The following is an 18253-nucleotide window of genomic DNA, read 5'->3' as shown; positions in this document are numbered from 1 at the left end:
CTTTCTATGCGGCGTTTGCATCTTCTTCCCGTGCATGTGTGGGTTCTCTCCTGGTACTCCGGCTTCCTCCCACCACAGGCTTGTTAGGTTAATTGGTGTCTCTAAATTGGCTGTAGGTGGGAATGTGAGCGTGCCTCGTTGTTTGACACCCTGGCCTGGCGACCAGTCCAGGGTGTACCCCACTCCTCGCCCAATGACAGCTGGGATAGGCTCCAACATTGTCTTGTTGAAATACACAGGGTCTAACTGATAAATGCCTGATAGTAAGCTGGCCACACCATTACTAATACAACTCTCTACCATCAGAGATGCAACCTTTTGGACTGTGCACTGATAACAAGCTTGATGGTGCCTCTTATTTTAAGTCCCAGGACATGGCATCCATGGTTTCCAAAAAAATCTCCAATTTTGATTCATCTGACCACAGAACAGTCTCCCATCTTGCGTCAGTCCAATGTTTTGGCCAACTGTGTTGACAAACAGTGATTTCTGGTAATGTTCTTGAATCCAGATAGCTGTTTCTAGAACTTTTTTTTTTTAATGCAGTGCTGCCTGAGAGCCAAAAGATCAGGCATATCCAATATTGACCTTTGGCCTTGTCCCTTGTGCACAGAGATTTCTCCCGATTCTCTGAATTGTTTGATGATATTATGTACTGTAAATTGTGGGATATTCAAAGTCTTTTTAGTTTCACATTGAGGAACATTTATCTGACATTGTTCCACAATTTGAAGATGCCGTTTTTGGCAGATTGATGAATCTCTGCCTATCTTCACTTCTGAGAGACTCTGCTTCTCTGCAATGTTCCTTTTATACCCAGTTATGTTACTGACATGTTGCCAATTAAGCTAATTAGCTGCTCTTCCACTTACTTTTCCAGCCTTTTGTTGCCTCATCCCTACTTTTTTGAGATACACTATATTACCGAAAGTATTCGCTCACCTGCCTTGACTCGCATATGAACTTAAGTGACATCTCATTCTTAATCCATAGGGTTTAATATGACATCGGTCCACCCTTTGCAGCTATAACAGCTTCAACTCTTCTGAGAAGGCTTTCCACAATGTTTAGGAGTGTGTTTATGGAAATTTCTGACCATTCTTCCAGAAGCGCATTTGTGAGGTCACACACTGATGTTGGACGAGAAGGCCTGGCTCTCAGTCTCTGCTCTAATTTATCCCAAAGGTGCTCTATCGGGTTGAGGTCAGGACTCTGTGCAGGCCAGTCAAGTTCATCCACACCAAACTCTCTCATCCATGTCTTTATGGACCTTGCTTTGTGCACTGGTGCACAGTCATGTGTGGCCATCCCCAAACTGTTCCCTCAAAGTTGGGAGCATGGCATTGTCCAAAATGTCTTGGTATGCTGAAGCATTCAGAGTTCCTAGTAAAAGGAACTCTGAATGCTTCAGCATACCAAGACATTTGGCCCAGCTCCTAAAAAAACAACCCCACACCATAATCCCCCCTCCACCAAACTTTACACTTGGCACAGTGCAGTCAGACAAGTACCATTCTTCTGGTAACCGCCAAACCCAGACTCGTCCATCGGATAGCCAGATGCAGAAGACTCTAGATTGCTCTAGACTCCAGTGGTGGCGTTCTTTTCACCACTGCATCTGTAGCTTTGCATTGCATTTGGTGATGTATGGCTTGGATGCAGCTGCTCAGCCATGGAAACCCATTCCATGAAGCTCTCTACACACTGTTCTAGAGCTAATCTGAAGGCCACATGAAGTTCGGAGGTCTGTAGCGATTGACTTTGCAGAAAATTGGCGACCTCTGCGCACTATGCGCCTCAGCATCCACTGACCCCTCTCCGTCATTTCACGTGGTATACCACTTCGTGGCTGAGTTGCTGTTGTTCCCAATCACTTCCACTTTGTTATAATACCGCTGACAGCTGACTGTTGAATATTTGGAAGTGAGGAAATTTTATGACTGGACTTGTTGCACCGGTGGCATCCTATCACAGTACCACGCTGGAATTCACTGAGCTCCTGAGAGTGACCCATTCTTTCACAAATGTTTGTAGAAACAGTCTGCATGCCTAGGTGCTTGATTTTATACACCTGTGGCCGTGGATGTGATTGGAACACCTGATTTCAATCATTTGGATGGGTGAGTGAATACTTTTGGCGATATAGTGTATGATGCTGCCATCAAATTCAAAGTGAGCTAATATTTGAAATGGTAAAATGTCTCAGTTTCAACATCCGATATTTGGAATTGGGGTCCCAGTGTACAGAACCAAATGGCTAAATTGATCTTTTTTCTTTCTTTTTTTTCATAGTGTTTCCTCAGCTCTACTTCCACATGCTTCGGCAGAGGAGAAGGGTGCTTCATGGGGAGGTCATAGTGGAGAAGGACGACTAGAGAGCCATCACATCATGATTTCATTTGAGCCAGCCTGCCTCCACATCACCCTCAACCCCCTCTTCATCACCTCATCTTTGTCCTTAGCACCATCGGCTGTTACATTCTTTATTGCACTGGACCGGAAAAGCCGTGCAGATGAAAACCGAGAGCTGCGATAAGGAGTTCATCAGTACTTATTAAAAAGTGTATTTAGGATTGATTCCTATCTGGGCGGTAATATTGGAAACATTTTTACAGTCCCAGTGTTGCTGGAGCTTGAAACAGAAGCTTGACACTGTGTTTCAGCTCAAAGAGATCCCATGTCCTTTTTTTTAACCCACGACCTTAATGCACTGAAAAACACAAAACACAACACTGCAGCCACCTGTCTGAGGGAGAAAAAGGCAAAGAGAGAGGCTTCCTGGGAAATGTGAAATGTAACATGGGAAGAAGATTGTAAGTTGTGTCTCCTTAAACGTCCCCACATCAACAAAATTGGCATCATTATTTTTTTGTGTTTTCTGCTGCAGTGGTTTTACAGAAGAATATTAATAGTCCAGTATCATACCTCAATAATAAATCCACATGTAGACACTATGCTGCTTCTTTTGTGTATGTTTGTAAATGATTCAATGTGAAATGAGCGGCTAATAAATAAATTTTCTTAAAGTTTTTTCACATACTGCAGAGCAAGCACAGCTCAAACTTAACATTTGTCTGCTTGGCTCGTCTGCAGTCTTTGTTGCATTAATGTTTACTGTGTTGAATTCATTTACAAGAGTGCATCTTAAACAGAACTGGTACTTCTTTTTTGTGCTGCAGACATTTCAGATTTTTGTAAGCACTCAGCTTTCAGTTGCTGCTGTGTCTGTTTTTTAACATACTCCTGTCTATGTTAATAAAACCTAGTTAGTTCCCTCCTACCAAAGGTGCTATTGTGAGATCCTTTCAATCTTCTGTGCAGCTGAAGTAGTGACTGTGTTTGACCTAAAGTAGGAAAACAGGATGTGAAATGATTGAAAGGAAATGTTAAGTAAGAGAACTGCCAATCCCATGGTTAGCGAAGAAAACCTGGCTTACAATCTGGGATAGAGAAGAAGAAAATAAAGTCGTTTTCAAACAAAAACAAAATGTGAAAATACCTTTTTGTGAAAAGTCAATAAACTAAATTCTACAATTCTTTGGAGAGTTTTGTGATAACATGGAGTCACATGAGGCAGTTGTTCTCAGCTGGCATAGCCTCAAGACCCATATGTACCTCCTTATGGTCATAAAAGGCTGGTCATATTCTTCCAAAAATGTTGAACCACTCTAAAGTGTATAGAGATATCTACTTACCTGAAACTGCCAGCAGGTCAAATTTACCTGCATTTATTTCAGCCGCTCAAAAGCAGCTTATTAACCACAGAAAGAAGGCTGGATCACTGTCACATCCAAAATCCTCCTAGGACTGATCGCTCAGCCCTGAAACTACAGATTCTTCTTTACTCAGTGCATTCAGCATCTCTAAAGACATTTCACTGTTCCTGCCTGCACCCATGTTGATGGTTAGTCTATGGCTTCTGATTAGGCAGTGCAGCAAAAGACTGGGGGTGTTTCCTCAGGAGTGTGCATTGTTAATCTACTGGTGTGAAATAAAACAGAGGAAATCAATGCTTTTGCAAGGGTCAGTTTTACCTGCATGGCAGTTCTAGGTATAAATGACCAAATTTAAAAAATCTGGGCTATTGTGAACATTTCTAAAAACTCAAGGTGCTAAAAAAAACAAACGTTTAGGAAAAGTCAAAGAATGACAGACTTCGAGTTAAATTGAATTAAAGAACAGCCTATAAGACTAGTGCAGTTCTAGTCTTAAAGATATATGGGGCAATTTAGACCTGGGGTCATCTTTAAGAGTTGTCTTTATAGAGTTATATTTTTAGATGCTATTTTAGTTTCAGTGACTTCACACATCAGTCAGAGGTTGTGGTCCAATTTGTCCTTAAAGAAAGGTGCACAAAACTGTTTAATACATTCAGTTAGGCCTGCCCACAAAAATGGCTGGGCTCAGTTAAGGGTCCTCATCAGTTATGTAATAATAACGCATGGATTAGCATTGTTAGCTCTGGCCTCCTGGCAAACATTCACTTGGGCCAAGCAAAGATGTCGAAGCAGAAAAAGTTTGTCTAGGTTGTCATATGCACTTCCTCCTTTCCTTTATTAGCCAGTATCCCAACTCTCCAGGTCCTGGCATGGCTAAACAGAATCCAGCATGAACTAAAAGTGATGTTGGGGAAGAAGTTCATACTGCTGTAGATGTGTTTATTATTGTTGGTATCATTTAGATATCATCACTCAAATTTAGAATGGACTGGCACTGATTTAGCTCAGGGAGTAGAGCAGGTGCTCATATAGAGGTTAAAGTTGTAGGTCTAGGCGCTGCTTGGTGCATGTGTTCCCCTAGTATTTCTCCCCACATGCCCTTACTCACTTTAGCTATTTTGTCTACAAAGCTCCAAAAATGTTTCCAAAAAAAAAAATTGAATGTACCATTTTTTTTTTTTGCCTACATTTATGCACCACCACCATGTGGCTGGACCCCTGAAAGGCCTGCCATTACCCTCTCTTATGGATGGTCTTTCAGCATTTCAGTGTCATATTTGCATCATCTTATGCTAACTTGGCTACAGAAAATCAAACTTAATGCAACCAGCATTAGCTACCCTAATACTCCCCCATTACTCCCTCAGTATGAGACTGTAAAAAGACTTTCTGCCCCAACTTTATTCTCAATCACACATCCATGACATGCTTGGTCCGACTGTATCATATTTAATACACCATGCTGTGGGACCTCGTCCAATCATGATCAATAATTTCCTTAAAAACCTTTTGAATACAATCTGATAAAAGATTTAAAAAAAAATGCCCTCCAGTGGATTATCAATTGAAAGATGTGCGTAATGCGCCAAATGTGATGCTAAAAAATAGTGAATTTTTATGGCTTTTTGGGGGGCGCGGGGATTTCAGTAAGAAGGTTAAAAAATAACATCATAGCTCAAAAGTTAAAACATTTATGGCTATTGTTTGAGGTTTCAGGCTTTAAAAGGGTTAAAAAGTACATTTTTGTTTCAGTAGATATGAAAATTTCTGTCAATATTGACAGCCGATATAAAAAAATCTGCCTAAATCAGCTGTAAATATTAAAAACAAAGTTTGTGGAGTTTTAGACTGGACCCACAGACCTCTGTCAGCTGAAGTTTTTTCTTCATCATCATTCCTGACACTCTAATGTGTGTTTTAAGGACTGAAATTTGTAAATGTGTTCATCCTCAAACTTTAAGTTTAGGTCTGAAGTACATTTAGATTTTACATTTAAGTATGAGCTACATCAGTAGTTCCCAACCTGGGGTCCGGGGACCCTAGGGGGGTTAGATGTTCATTAAAAAAAAAAAAATCATGATTTTAAACCTTATGTACAATAGGGGCAAACTTAAGATTAAAATATAAGGAAATCTGTAGATTTCTTATTAAAAAGGTCAAAAATTTGTTTGGGAAAAAAATCCACATTTTTGAGATTATAAAGTATTATATTTACAACATTTCAGTGTTTCAAAAGTCAGGAATTTACAAGAAAAATCAAAAGAATTTAAAAATTCTTAAATTGGCCTTAGACACTAAATTTTTTTTAAAGTCTAAAAGTTTTTTAAAACCTAAATTTACAACAGTGTAAAGTAAAAAATTTACAAGAAACCAAACTGAAAACACTGGTCAGATTTAGACTTTTGGGCTTTATAATCTAAAAATTTCTTATCCGGGGTTCAGGGACATTTACCGCTTTTAAAGTCATAAAACTGTAATTTTTTAAAAATGTATTAATCTTTTAAACCTGATTTCTTTCCCTTGAAATTAATTTCTTTTTTTCCAAGAGTGGTTAATGGATAGTTTAGACATAGATTTTTAGTCAAGAACAAGTCTATATAGGTCTGTTATGCTGGGATTTTGTCAATGAAAACAATTTCAAATGGTGTGTACTTTTTCCGAGGGGGTCCAAGGGGGGCTTAGCTTTCTTCGACGTGAGTAGGGGGGCCTTGAAGAAAAAAGGTTGGGAACCACTGAGCTACATTTAAAAAAAATAAAAGATATCAGCAAATCAAATATCTACTAAACCTTGATGTCATGCATCCCTAGGTGATAACCATGTGTATAAAGCATTTTAAATTAACCACAAATAATTTTAATGTAAAAGGAAAACAAACATCTTGTGGGTTTTACAGATTTATTTGTGTTTCCTTCATCCTCTGGAATGTGTTTATTTCTTCACAGGAAACAGTACCTGAGAGCGGAAAATGGCACATTTAATAAATGTATGTAGGATCCAAAGATTCATATAAACAAACCAGGATCTATAGGAGTGAAAAATGGATCTTATAATCACATAATACTGTATCATATTCAGAGTGTTTAACTGTAAACTGGAGCTGATTGTGACAATTCTCTGCCTGTGTGTAAATATGTTCCTACTGGTATAAATGAAAATGCTATATAGACATTCATGAGGTTAGATAACAGATTCCTCATCAAAGATAGCACATCAGTGGCCCCATGTCTTCATTTTGCACCTCTCCATTTAATTCTTGTATTTTATAAAAGCACTAAAGTAAGTCCACTTGGCCTCATAGAATTTATAATTTCCTACAAAAGTTGCATAATGAAATATACATTCAGATATTCAGTTGCACATGGAGTACAGAATTATAAAATGTATTTCAAATAACCATAAAAATGTCTAGATTTATATAAATCAGTTGATGATTTTAAAAGTCCTCCTTCTTTGGTTGCCCTGCTGTATTGCACGTGCTGAAGTTGTGAAGTTAAACTGGGTTCACTTTGGAGGAGAAAGGCATCTCTTTCTTCAGCACTGGAGAGATGTCCGGCTGCAGCCCTGGGCTCGTTTCAAGATTGTCCCTTTGCTCTCTCCGTGCGGACTCTCCATGTGCTGTGTCAGTGGACCAGTGTCACATGGAAGGAGTCTAGCTGCTCACTGCAAGCTCACTTTCAAGACGTCGCTACGATCCAGGTGATCTCGCTGCAGAACAACAAACAAAACGACCGTTTATTATCTATCTGTGGAAAAGAAGAGTGAAACTAGGTAGAAATGAGACAAAAACAGACATACAGGTCTCCATGTCCTTCTCACAGATGTAGCTAATGAGATCTTCACAGAAGAAATCGTTCCATAATCCCTCATGGATGAGCCCCGCGCAGTCTTCTCCTGTTTCATGGCCATGGCCCCAGTTATCAGGCTGACCAGGCTTCCACCTTCTGCAGGGAGACAACAGGGGGCGCTCAGATATCAGATATACTCAACTTTATGGAGTCTGAAGCAGTGGAAAAAAACAGAAGTTAAAACTACAGCAAGAAATGCATGTAGCTAACCTGATCAGTTGGAATTTTTATATCAAGTTAGATGGTGGCTGTGTATCTTGGGTGTAATAATTACATATGTGATATTTATTGTTACAGAAATTCTGTAATCAAATGTCCTAAATGTCTGCTGAATGTGAATGTATTTGATTTATTTGAATGTGGAGCAGGACAAAGGTAATGACATTAAGTAAAAAGAGGAAATCTGAGATTTTTTTTGATGATTAGTTATTTTCAGGAACTAAAAAACCTTCCAGATTGCTATTATTATTGGAGAGCAGTGTCTGAAACAGAATATCAACCCAGAACAGCACCTACCAGAACCTGCCCATTAAATGATTACTTTCTGATTTGATACTAACGTGAAAACAGGTTCAGTCCCGTCCAGCCAGCGCCAAGCGTTCTCCTCCTCTCTGTCGGTCAGACCAATCCAGAAGTAACCCTTTCCAAACGTCTGCTTCTTCAGCCATTTCTGAGGTCGCACGAGGACGAATAAGAGAGAAGTCACAACCTTTGCTTCAAACTCACAATGATCTGAATGGATGTATCTTTTTTACAATAACACAGTCTAGTTACCTGTTCCTCTACATCATTTATAATCACTAATGATGCAGATGTTGAGTCGCAGGTTGCCTTTGCATCGTCAAAACTGTGCAGGTCTTTGGAGAAAAAGTAGCATTTGTCTCTGTAGTTCATCCATTCAGGAGGGCATCCTGGAAAGCATGAAGTAGATAAATGAAAAAGTAACATCTGGTTATCATTTCAGCTTGACAAACAAATTGTCAAATAAAAAAAAGTAGAATTATGATGGACCAACCTTTCAAATTTGCTTATTTTGCCAAAGGTATTAAGATTAATACCACTGTTTTAATTTGAATTAAATAAAAATGTGTACTTTAAAATAAGTGACTGCATAAATATTCTCCTCCTTCAAGTCAGTACTTAGTAGATGCACCAGCCACAAATTCTCTATTGGATTGAGGTCTGGGCTTTGACTCGGCCACTACTGAACATGCACTGCGTTTTTCAGATTCAAGATTATCCTCCAGGATTTTCCTATATTTTGCAACATTCTTCTTACCCTCTACCTTTACAAGCCTTCCAGGGCTGACTGTCAAGAAGCATCCCTACAGCATGATGCTTCAACCACCATGCTTCACAGTGGGGATGGTGTGTTTCTGGTGATGTGCAGTGTTTAGTGTCTTGCCTGATTGACAAAAGCCCCATTTTGGTCTAATCTAGTCCAATTTAATCTGAGTTTTCTTCAACAGTGGCATTCTCTTTGTCACTCTCCCATAAAGCTTTGACTGGAGAAGAACCCAGGGAACAGATGTATGCAGAGACTCTCCCAGCTCACCCGCTGAAGTTTGGAACTCCTTCAGAGTAGTCATAGGTTTCTTGGTAGCCTCTCTCACTGGTTAACTTCTTGCAAAGTCACTCAGTTTGTGAGGACGGCCTGATCTAGGCAGATTTATGCCATATTCCTTTTGTTTCTTGATGATGGATTTAACTGAAGTCTGGGGGATGTTAAGCACCTTGGACATTTTTTGTATCAATCCCCTGACTTATCCTTTTCAATAACCTTTTCTCTGAGTTGCTTGGAGTGTTTTTTTTTCTTCATGGTGTAATGGTAGCCAGGAATACTGTTTAACCAGTGACTGGACCTTCCAGGTACAGGTGTCTTTATACTACAGTCACTTGGGACACATTCACTGAACTCCAGTGATCGCCATTTCACTAACTGTGGGTCTACCAGCACCAACTGGCTGGACCTGTGTTAAATTATGTCAGTCACTTTAAAGAGGGTGAATATTTATGAAGTCACTTATTTTTGGGATTTCTTTTTGTCAAAAAACCCAACTCACATTGACCAAGACTGATTTATAAAATCAGTAAAGGGTAAAACATCCAAAGGGATGAGTACTTTTAATGGCCATAGTAACAATGCCTGACAATACAGTAAAAAAAATCAACTAAAATGTGGAAAATTGAAAATGATTTGACAAATTAATATAAATATTACAATACTCTATTCAACCACTAAAGAGTGCTGTCCACTCCTAACTTCTCTTGTTCAGCATCAGAAGCTGAAGCATTAGCATTTAGAAGAGACACTTTCCAAAAAACAAAAATATACTTTTCTGTTAGTGTCTCTACAGTCGCATAATTAAAAGGTATTACATCTATTTACAGTAAAAACAATAAAGGAAGAGGATACATTGTAATTTTATTGTCAGAGAATTGAAAAGAACAGTGTATTTCCATAAACTTATTTCAATCTTTGGTCTTTGGAAGAATTTTTAACACTTTAAAAGAAGGTACGTAAGTTGTATCATGAACCCTTTATCTTGATAATTATGATATCTTGAGTCGAGTGCATCATTACATCCCTACTAATGTGAGCGGATACACGCAGGGCTTTGGTGTTAAATTATTAAAGTGCTTTAGAGACTTCAGTGGTAACCTTGTACCTGGGGCCCATAGCGTTGGAGCGACTGCCTCATCCTGCAGTGACACTGGTCCCAAAGGTGCTTGAGGAACCCTGATGGGGATTCCTGGTTGTCCTGGTGGTCCTGTGGGTCCAGGAGGCCCCACTGGTCCTGGCAGTCCTCTTGGGCCCTGCTCCCCAGGTGGTCCCATTGCGCCTCTGATACCTGGTGGACCCTGTGCCCCCTGAGGACCCGGCTGTCCATCTCTCCCAGGCAAGCCGGCAGCACCTGGCTCACCTTTAGTTCCAGGAGGTCCGGCCCTTCCACCGGACCCCCGTGAGCCTTTGGATCCAGGACTGCCGGGTACACCAGGAAGACCTTTCAGCCCTGGTAGACCTGGTGGTCCTGGTGTACCCTGCTCTCCTCGAGGTCCTCGAATTCCAGGAGCACCTTTGTCCCCTTTTTCTCCCTTTTGACCAGTCTGACCAGGCGATCCCTGAGGTCCTTTGTCCCCTCTTGGCCCTCTGGGTCCAGGGGGGCCTGAGAAACAAGACACCGTGAGCTCATGACAACTTTTTAAGAAACATTTCTATAAACAATGTTTTCCCTTTTTGGATGAGATTCGGCTGGGTAAACTGATGCCACTAGTGTTTGGGTTGTTAAACAAAAGTTAAGCTAACATTTTTAGCTGGCTAGCTTAGCTTAAAAGCAGGCTAAACTGAGCTTTCTGATGTGACTACTTTTTAATTTTGATAAATTTACACAGAGCCTGTCAAGCAGTTTCTTTTCTATGCAACTCTTTGTGCCATGCTAAGCTAACCAGCTGATGGTTGTTGGGTTAAGAGATATGCAAGAGAACTCAACTAAATGATTAGACATTCATTCATGCAAGCCTGCATCAGAATTACTAGTTGGTTAAACTGATTATATTCATATTTTATCAGTGAAGGGCCACAATGACTGTCAAATGTTGTGTCTAAGTTGTAATGTAGCCACCCACCACTAGTTGGGGCTGTAACTCCATTTAACAAGCCTTTTTCCCTTGACTTACTGGCCAGTTGTAAACCAGCATGGCCCTAGCTGTGTAACATTAACATTAACATTTTTTTTTCTTTTTTATGCTATGTGCAAACAGAAAATAAACAGACCGTCTGGCCATCAGATCATGTGCTGAACAGAGAGATTTGAGAAGTTTTGTGGATATCTTTCCTGAATTTTGGTGTCAAAAGACAGAGTAAACTTACATTTTGCTGGATGTTAGGTCATTTATCAACCAATAAGGCTCTGTGGGAGAATATGCCAGATTCATAAGGCATGTTGCAAAGTGCTTTCATTTCAGTGACACAGTGTTAATTTAGGCCGCCCATTTAGATTTAGATGTAGTTTTAGTCTTTCAATAAAAGTAGTTTTAGTTTTAGTCACATTTTAGTCCTGTTCACCCTTCTTTTTTTAGTGAATGAAAACTCCGAAAACATTTTAGTCCAGTTTAAGTCGACAAAAAGTCCTCACATTTTAGTCTTTAGTTTTAGTCACATCATATTTTCTCTCTTAACAAAATTGCCAGATCGTAAAAAAATCAAACACTCATTTTTTACAACCAATAGCCTACATGTAATAATCTGAAATAACCTGATGAAAATACTAACATACATACGATAACATTTTTATTCATAATGGTTCTCTTGTTAATGTGCCTTAATTATCAAACTCTTTATTGATAATATTAGTAATATTAATAGGAATGTTGGTGCATTTAGGGAAGGAAAATTAGACAATATGATTTTAACTGAACTGCTGCTTTATATTTATTTTATATTACTAATTAAACAAACATTTCTCCTTTAAAGGACCACATTTATTCAGATTTCTCACTAAAAACTAAAATTCCACTTTCTTCATGTGACTCTGAACACATCATAAGTTAAACTTATTCTTCTCGAATTGCCAAAAGTCTGAGCCTCTTTAAACACATCATAATGTGACGTATGTCTCTTTCTTTGACTTGCACATTAGCATTTGTATCGCTGATTTTAACGCAGGTTTCGACTTTGGATGAATATTTTTAACTAACGGAACCTAGTACAAGGTTTTTTAGTTTTTTTTAATCACTATTACTCTGACCTAACCTTGCAAAGCAGATGGATGCGCTTGTATATGGATACAAGCGCATCCATCTGCTTTGCAAGGTTAGGTCAGAGAAACATGGGTTTCTCACTGGCAAATCCATCTTGCAAAGCTCCCATATGAACCATTTTGGCCCGGTTAGAGTGTGACAGGACCAATCAGCGATGAAGGGCAGTACTTTTGGGTGCAGCAGAGTAGTTACATGAGCAGGCAGCAACAATTATGGCGAAAGAGATTAGTGTGGATTCTGCTAAAGCGTCAGTTTTATCAGGACTTGACGACATTTCTTCATTAAAGAACGAAGAACAGCAGTGAGTTGTTTTCGTTCCAAAACGACAAAAGTCATGTACTGACATGTCTACAGTTGCCATGGTTCACGTTATGCAGTTCTATATGGAGTTTACTCCTCGGTGTAGGCGCAGTTTGGTAGCGGCTACATCACGTGTTTTGTTGCTCTGATTGGCCCGTAAAGATGGGACAGACAGAACGTTCATCCAATCACCTTCTGAGTTTTTTTTTTTTCAAAGGCTCTGCCCTTTCCCAAACACTGTCTATGAGTGGTTTACCAGATTAACTCTGACCAAGACTGAGGAGGATTACCGTACGGCAGCAACAGAAGCTTATGCTACTAAACAGCTGATGGAGTTTTTCAATGATTTAAAGGTTCGCTGGCTGCATTTTAGTTTATTTTCTTTTAAAGACAACCACTAGAATACAGAGCAGAGCTACATGTTTAATCTGCCTATCTGCTCCTCTCTGCCACGCTGCGTCACACACCCAGGCTTGCTGCTCCTCCTCCTCTCTCTCCTCTGGGTGTTTAGGCAGACAGCAGGTTAGACACAGCAGAGAAATATCACATAATCTGAATGTCCCTCAGTCTGGCCCGGACATTTTAGTCAGAGTTTTTATCATGAGTAATCTATTTTTAGCCTGTCCTCGTCCTGTCTTCCTCCTTGAAAAAAGGTCGTTTACAAACATTTTTCGCCATAGTTTTTGCTAACGAAATTAACACTGCAGTGACAGTTATAGAGTGTTTGGAATGACTGCAGATAGCAGTCAAAGAGGCTACACATTATATGTTATGAACAGCATCTAGCTATCATAAAAAAACTGTGCTAAATTTAAACTATTCCTCAGATTTTTTTCTCAACTTTAAACTCACTAAATAGCCTGAATTTAAATCACTCTACTATTAATGGGGGAAATCAGTTGCTTGGAAAATCTCATTTATATTCAGTGAAGTTTTATCAATCCTCTTAATAAAACAAGAAGAACAGGAGAAATAAATATTTCTGTCCACTTATTCCATTGTAATCAGTGTAGTGCACATTTTGTACATGGAAAGTTTAAAAGCATAAAATGTTATTATTAGAAGCCTGCAAATCAATTTATGTAATTAAAAACAGAATATTCAACAGAGAATACTCATGAATACCTCTTTCTGCCCACTCGTTGCAAGTTTCTCTGTTTGAGAGCATCTTAGAACTGACTCAGCTCATTGGACAGTCACTGACATTTATGCCAAGTACACTAATTCTGTCATATAACTTTCTCTTACTTCTATGGCTCCCAAATACACTGTTGACTAAAATGCACAGTAGCCAAATGTCATCGGCAACACTTCTGCCATCCACTGTGGTGAATCACATCATGGTAGTCATATGTCTGTAAAAGGTTTACATGTGTATTGCTGATATGTAATTAACAGAATATTTGCTCAGCAACACTCCTGCAGCCTCACGTCTCTCACCCTGTAAGATGGTGAAGTTGGTTATTAGCTGGGAGTGCTTGGTGTCCACCAGCTTCATCTCCTCCATGACGATAGAGAGGTTTGTGACCTCCTTGTCCAAACGTGCGGCCAGCTCCTCCTGCTGGGACCTCAGAGTGGTTGCGTCCATCCTGGCATCTGTCATGCTGTTGTTAAGGCTCAGCAGGATGTCCGAGTGGTGCCCCACCGTCTCAGAACAGGTCCGTAACCCGTTCAGGTTAAGGTTGATGGCGCCCAGGAGCTGTGTGGTGAAACTGATGTTACCCGTCACACGGTCGATACTCTGCTCGGTCTCGTCAAGCCGCACCTCCAGCCGCTCAAACTTGGTGGATGTGAGATTAGTAAAGTCTCTCTGCTGGTCTAAAATCTCTCTCAGGGTTTGGTCGTGAGCGTCAGCCAGGCTGCTGGTGTTCTGGAGCTGGTTGGTCATAAAAGCCAGCTGTGACCCAACCTCGTCCAGGCTGTCATTGTTGGCCTTTGCGAGTGCTGATACGTTACTAGCCATTACCTGAAGATTTTCCACTTTACTACGCAGCCAGTCAGCATCAGCTTGAGCTTGTCTGGCTGTCTGCTCGATGCTCTGAAAGTCATTGCGCATTTTCTGTATGGCCTGGCTGGTGTCATCCACCGAGTGCTGCAGGACGGCGATGAGGACTCTCTGCTGGGCCTGTGTGAAGTTTAAACTGCTGATGCTTAGGAGAGCCTGGTCCTGGAGTTTCACCTGCTGCTGGAGCTCTCTCTGCAGCCTGGCTGTGTCTTCCTGAAGACCCTCGATGATGCTGCCATAAGAGTGCAGGGTGCTGTTCACTGAGTGTAAGGTGGCTGTGTTGCCATCCAGCAGCCCTTGAATGGAGCCCTGGCTGCTCTGGATGTCTGAGTCGATGTTCTGCAGCTGACTCAGCTTAACTTGATCGCTGTGGATGCGTTCCTCCACCGCAGACAGCTGCCTCTGAAGGCTCCAGATGTTGTTCTTGAAAGCCTGGATCTCTGTGGTGGTGTTCTCTGACTTCTCTCCCGTTTGATCATCTAAAGGCAGAGATTTGTGCAAAAGATTACAAGAATGTTTCAGCGTCTTGTTTTAGCTTTTTACTTGAACTAAACCCAGACATGAGGAACTTACCAAGCTTTTTTAGGTCAGTCTCAACAGCGATGATCTTTCCCCCATAGTTTGCAATACCTTCGGACACAGTGTCGACTTTTTGCACAACTGAAAAAGAAAAACAGATCAGGTAGGACAAAGGTTAGCATCATTGTCTCCTCGAAGGATCCGTCCTTTATTACCAGACCAGAATAGCCTGAAACCACAGACATCATATATAAAAGGGATCAGAGAGGAAACCAATAAAATTATGGCAGACACTATAAGAGATGTGCCCGTGTATCTTGTAGGCATGTAATAATGCTGGACTTGATTAGTGTAATCTCTCAGGATAGGGCCGAATTAGAAGTGGAGAGACGTGGAAAATATGAAAATTTGGGGTGAAGTTTAATTTAGGGCAAGAGGAAGAACAAGGTAGGCATTACGAAAGAGACTGAGTGAGGGAGGAAGAAATTCAGCAGGGGTGGAGTGGGTGGTCATTGACAGAGTCTGCGGTTAGAGGTGCACGGGGAGACACCGACGAGGGCCCTAGGGGACAGGAAGTGACCTAGAGGGGGGTCTTCAGTAAACAGGCGGATCAAAGACAGCCCAGAGGAGACAGACACTGTGGCAGGGAGGCTCTTCACGCCCCCACAGGCGAAACCGGCGTTCATTTCCTCTGGAATGTGTCTGGGATTCTGGGGGAATCAGCCCACTTCTACCACCAGCCTCGCCACGGGGAGACGTCCTTTGACTGGGGACTCCACGGGCTCCTCTGCTGGGAAGCTGCATCCCAGCTGTTCGCTCCGACAGTTAAAGCAACAGGTCGGTCACCTCTAGAGGTCAAACCACCAGAGAGAGGAACTGGTTTAAGTCCATCAATCTGTCCAGATGAGGACACAGCTTTTTATTTATCACCTCAATAGCACTAAAAGAAGCTTTAATTGTGCAGCATGAGCTAGCAGGGCTGGTAAAACACCAGGATTTTCAACTTTGATGTGATTGTTTCAATCGAATGAATAAAAATACAAGAAGGCATCTAATATTTGGTGATTTTTTTGCTTCTAATTGCCCCAAAAATGCAGTTAAACTCCTGCTGACTGCTGACACTGCACAAATATAAACATGGCTCCCTCTCTCTTTCACTGCTAGCATTGAAAATAAGACTGAAGATTTGATTATTTGATTCTACTGATCATTTAAACAACTGAGATGTCATTTTAATGCTAAAGTATGATAAAGCACTGAAAAGGACCCAGGATTTTGACAGTTTTAACAGCTGGCCACCATTACATCCTATAGTGTCTATGATGTTTTACCCTTTTATTGGTCAATATAATTTGGCTTTTTTGACAAAAAAACAACAGAAATACATCTTTGATGTCAAAGTGAAAACAGATTTCTACAAAGCAATGTCAATTAAATAAAAAAAATGTAACATACAATAAGTGATTGCATAAATATTCACTCCCTTTAAAGTGACTGACCTAAATGAACAGAGGTTCAGTCACTGAAGCTAGTAGTCTCACAATTAATGAAATGGGGATCACCTGAGTGCAGTGAATGTGTCTCAGGTCACTGTAGTATAAAGACAGCTGTGCCTGGAAGGTCCAGTCACTGGTTAATCAGTATTCCTGGCTACCATTGCATCATGAAGACAAAAGAACCCTCCAACCATCTCAGAGAAAAGGTTATTGAAAAGCTTAAGTCAGGGGATGGATACAAAAAAATCCAAAACACTAAACATCCCAGGGTTCAGTTAAATCCATCATCAAGAAACAGAAGAAATATGGCACATGTGTAAATCTGCCTAGATCAGGCCATCCTCTCTGGTGACTAGTAAGAGAGGCCACTGAGACACCCATGACTACTCCAGAGGAGTTACCAGCTTCAGCAGCTGAGATGGGAGAGACTCCACATCCAAAACTGTTGCCTTGGTTCTTCACCAGGCAAAGCTTTTTGAGAGTGGTAAAGAGAAAGCCACTGTTGAAGAAAACATATTAAATGTTGACTAGAGTTCACCAAAAGGTATGTGGAAGACTCCACGGTCAAGAGGAAAGTTAAGAGCAAAATGGTTCTTTTTGGCCATCAGAGAGGAGTTATGTCAGGTCGACACCAAACACAGCAAGTCATCACAAACACACCATCCCTACTTTGAAGCACGGTGGTGGCAGCGTCATGCTGTGGGGATGCTTCTCAGCAGCCGGCTCTGGAAGGCTTGTAATGATAGAGGGTAAAATGAATGTGACAAAATATAGGAAAATCCTGAAGGACAATCTTATTCAGTCAGCAAAAGAACTATGGCTGAGTAGAAGATTTATGTTCCAGCAAGACAAGGGCCTGAAGCATACAGCAAAAGCAACACAGAGAGGGTTTAAATCAGTGGTTCCCAACTGGTCCTGCCTCAGGACCCACCAGTCTGTCTTACGGCAGATCGTGACCCAGGATTCCAAAAAATTTTCAACAACACATGTTTAGTTAATTGAATATGCTGCAGCATGGAGCATGAATCAACTAAAACACCTGATATAAAAAAGAAAAGGGACAGAACTGACAAATTTCATACCCTCTTCCCCCATCATTATGTGTAAATTTTTGCCAGTTTTCCAGAGAACTTGTGAAATTACTTCTTTATCATGGGCAAAGTAGCCTTTCATTGCAATAAGAGGAGATAAATTAGTTGAAATATTGCTCAAACATTTAAATTGGCCCAATTTCACAGTAAAACAGGGGAAATTAAAAGGTTTCGATGCATGCCCATTAAGGACTTCAGGACTTGTGCCACCACTTTTTTGGATCCACTGAAAACTGCTCCGTGACCCACCTTTGGGTCTCAGCCCACCAGTTGAGAACCACTGGTTTAAAGACAACAAGGTGAATGTTCTGGAGTGGCCGAGTCACAGCCTAGACCTCAGTCCAAGCATTACATATTTTTGTTTAATTGACATTACTTTGTAGAAGTCTGTTTTCAGTCTATTTTTTTTCTAGGAACATACTAAAGCTGAGGGAATCATAGGTGAAATATTACAGTGCATTTGTATATTCTGCTGATATTCAAGGATGATACATCAGCTGTAAACAGCAGAAACAT

General features: G+C 40.7%; 2 protein-coding genes across 4 annotated transcripts in view; one reads left to right on the top strand and one right to left on the bottom strand.

Annotated features, from left to right (window-relative positions):
* Positions 1–3536, top strand: part of hacd1 (3-hydroxyacyl-CoA dehydratase 1) — an 83960-nt gene extending 80424 nt beyond the window's left edge. For all 3 annotated transcript variants that reach the window (XM_041813935.1, XM_041813933.1, XM_041813934.1), the window contains one exon: positions 2293–3536. In XM_041813935.1, coding sequence (XP_041669869.1) covers positions 2293–2375 — 83 coding nt within the window. In that variant the 3' untranslated portion in view covers positions 2376–3536. The remainder of the gene's footprint in view (positions 1–2292) is intronic.
* A 3071-nt stretch (positions 3537–6607) lies between these two features.
* LOC121527033 (collectin-12-like) overlaps positions 6608–18253 on the bottom strand; it is a 69698-nt gene continuing 58052 nt past the window's right edge. Inside the window, exons 4-10 of the mRNA XM_041813695.1 lie at positions 15205–15291; positions 14067–15110; positions 10235–10732; positions 8340–8476; positions 8126–8235; positions 7516–7661; positions 6608–7425 (exon numbers count right to left, since the gene is read on the bottom strand). Coding sequence (XP_041669629.1) covers positions 7406–7425; positions 7516–7661; positions 8126–8235; positions 8340–8476; positions 10235–10732; positions 14067–15110; positions 15205–15291 — 2042 coding nt within the window. The 3' untranslated portion in view covers positions 6608–7405. The remainder of the gene's footprint in view (positions 7426–7515; positions 7662–8125; positions 8236–8339; positions 8477–10234; positions 10733–14066; positions 15111–15204; positions 15292–18253) is intronic.

The sequence above is a fragment of the Cheilinus undulatus genome, linkage group 19 (genome assembly GCF_018320785.1).
Source record: "Cheilinus undulatus linkage group 19, ASM1832078v1, whole genome shotgun sequence".
Classification (NCBI taxonomy): domain Eukaryota; kingdom Metazoa; phylum Chordata; class Actinopteri; order Labriformes; family Labridae; genus Cheilinus; species Cheilinus undulatus.
Note: the sequence above shows the minus strand (reverse complement) of the source record. Positions and strands in the feature narration are given on the sequence as shown.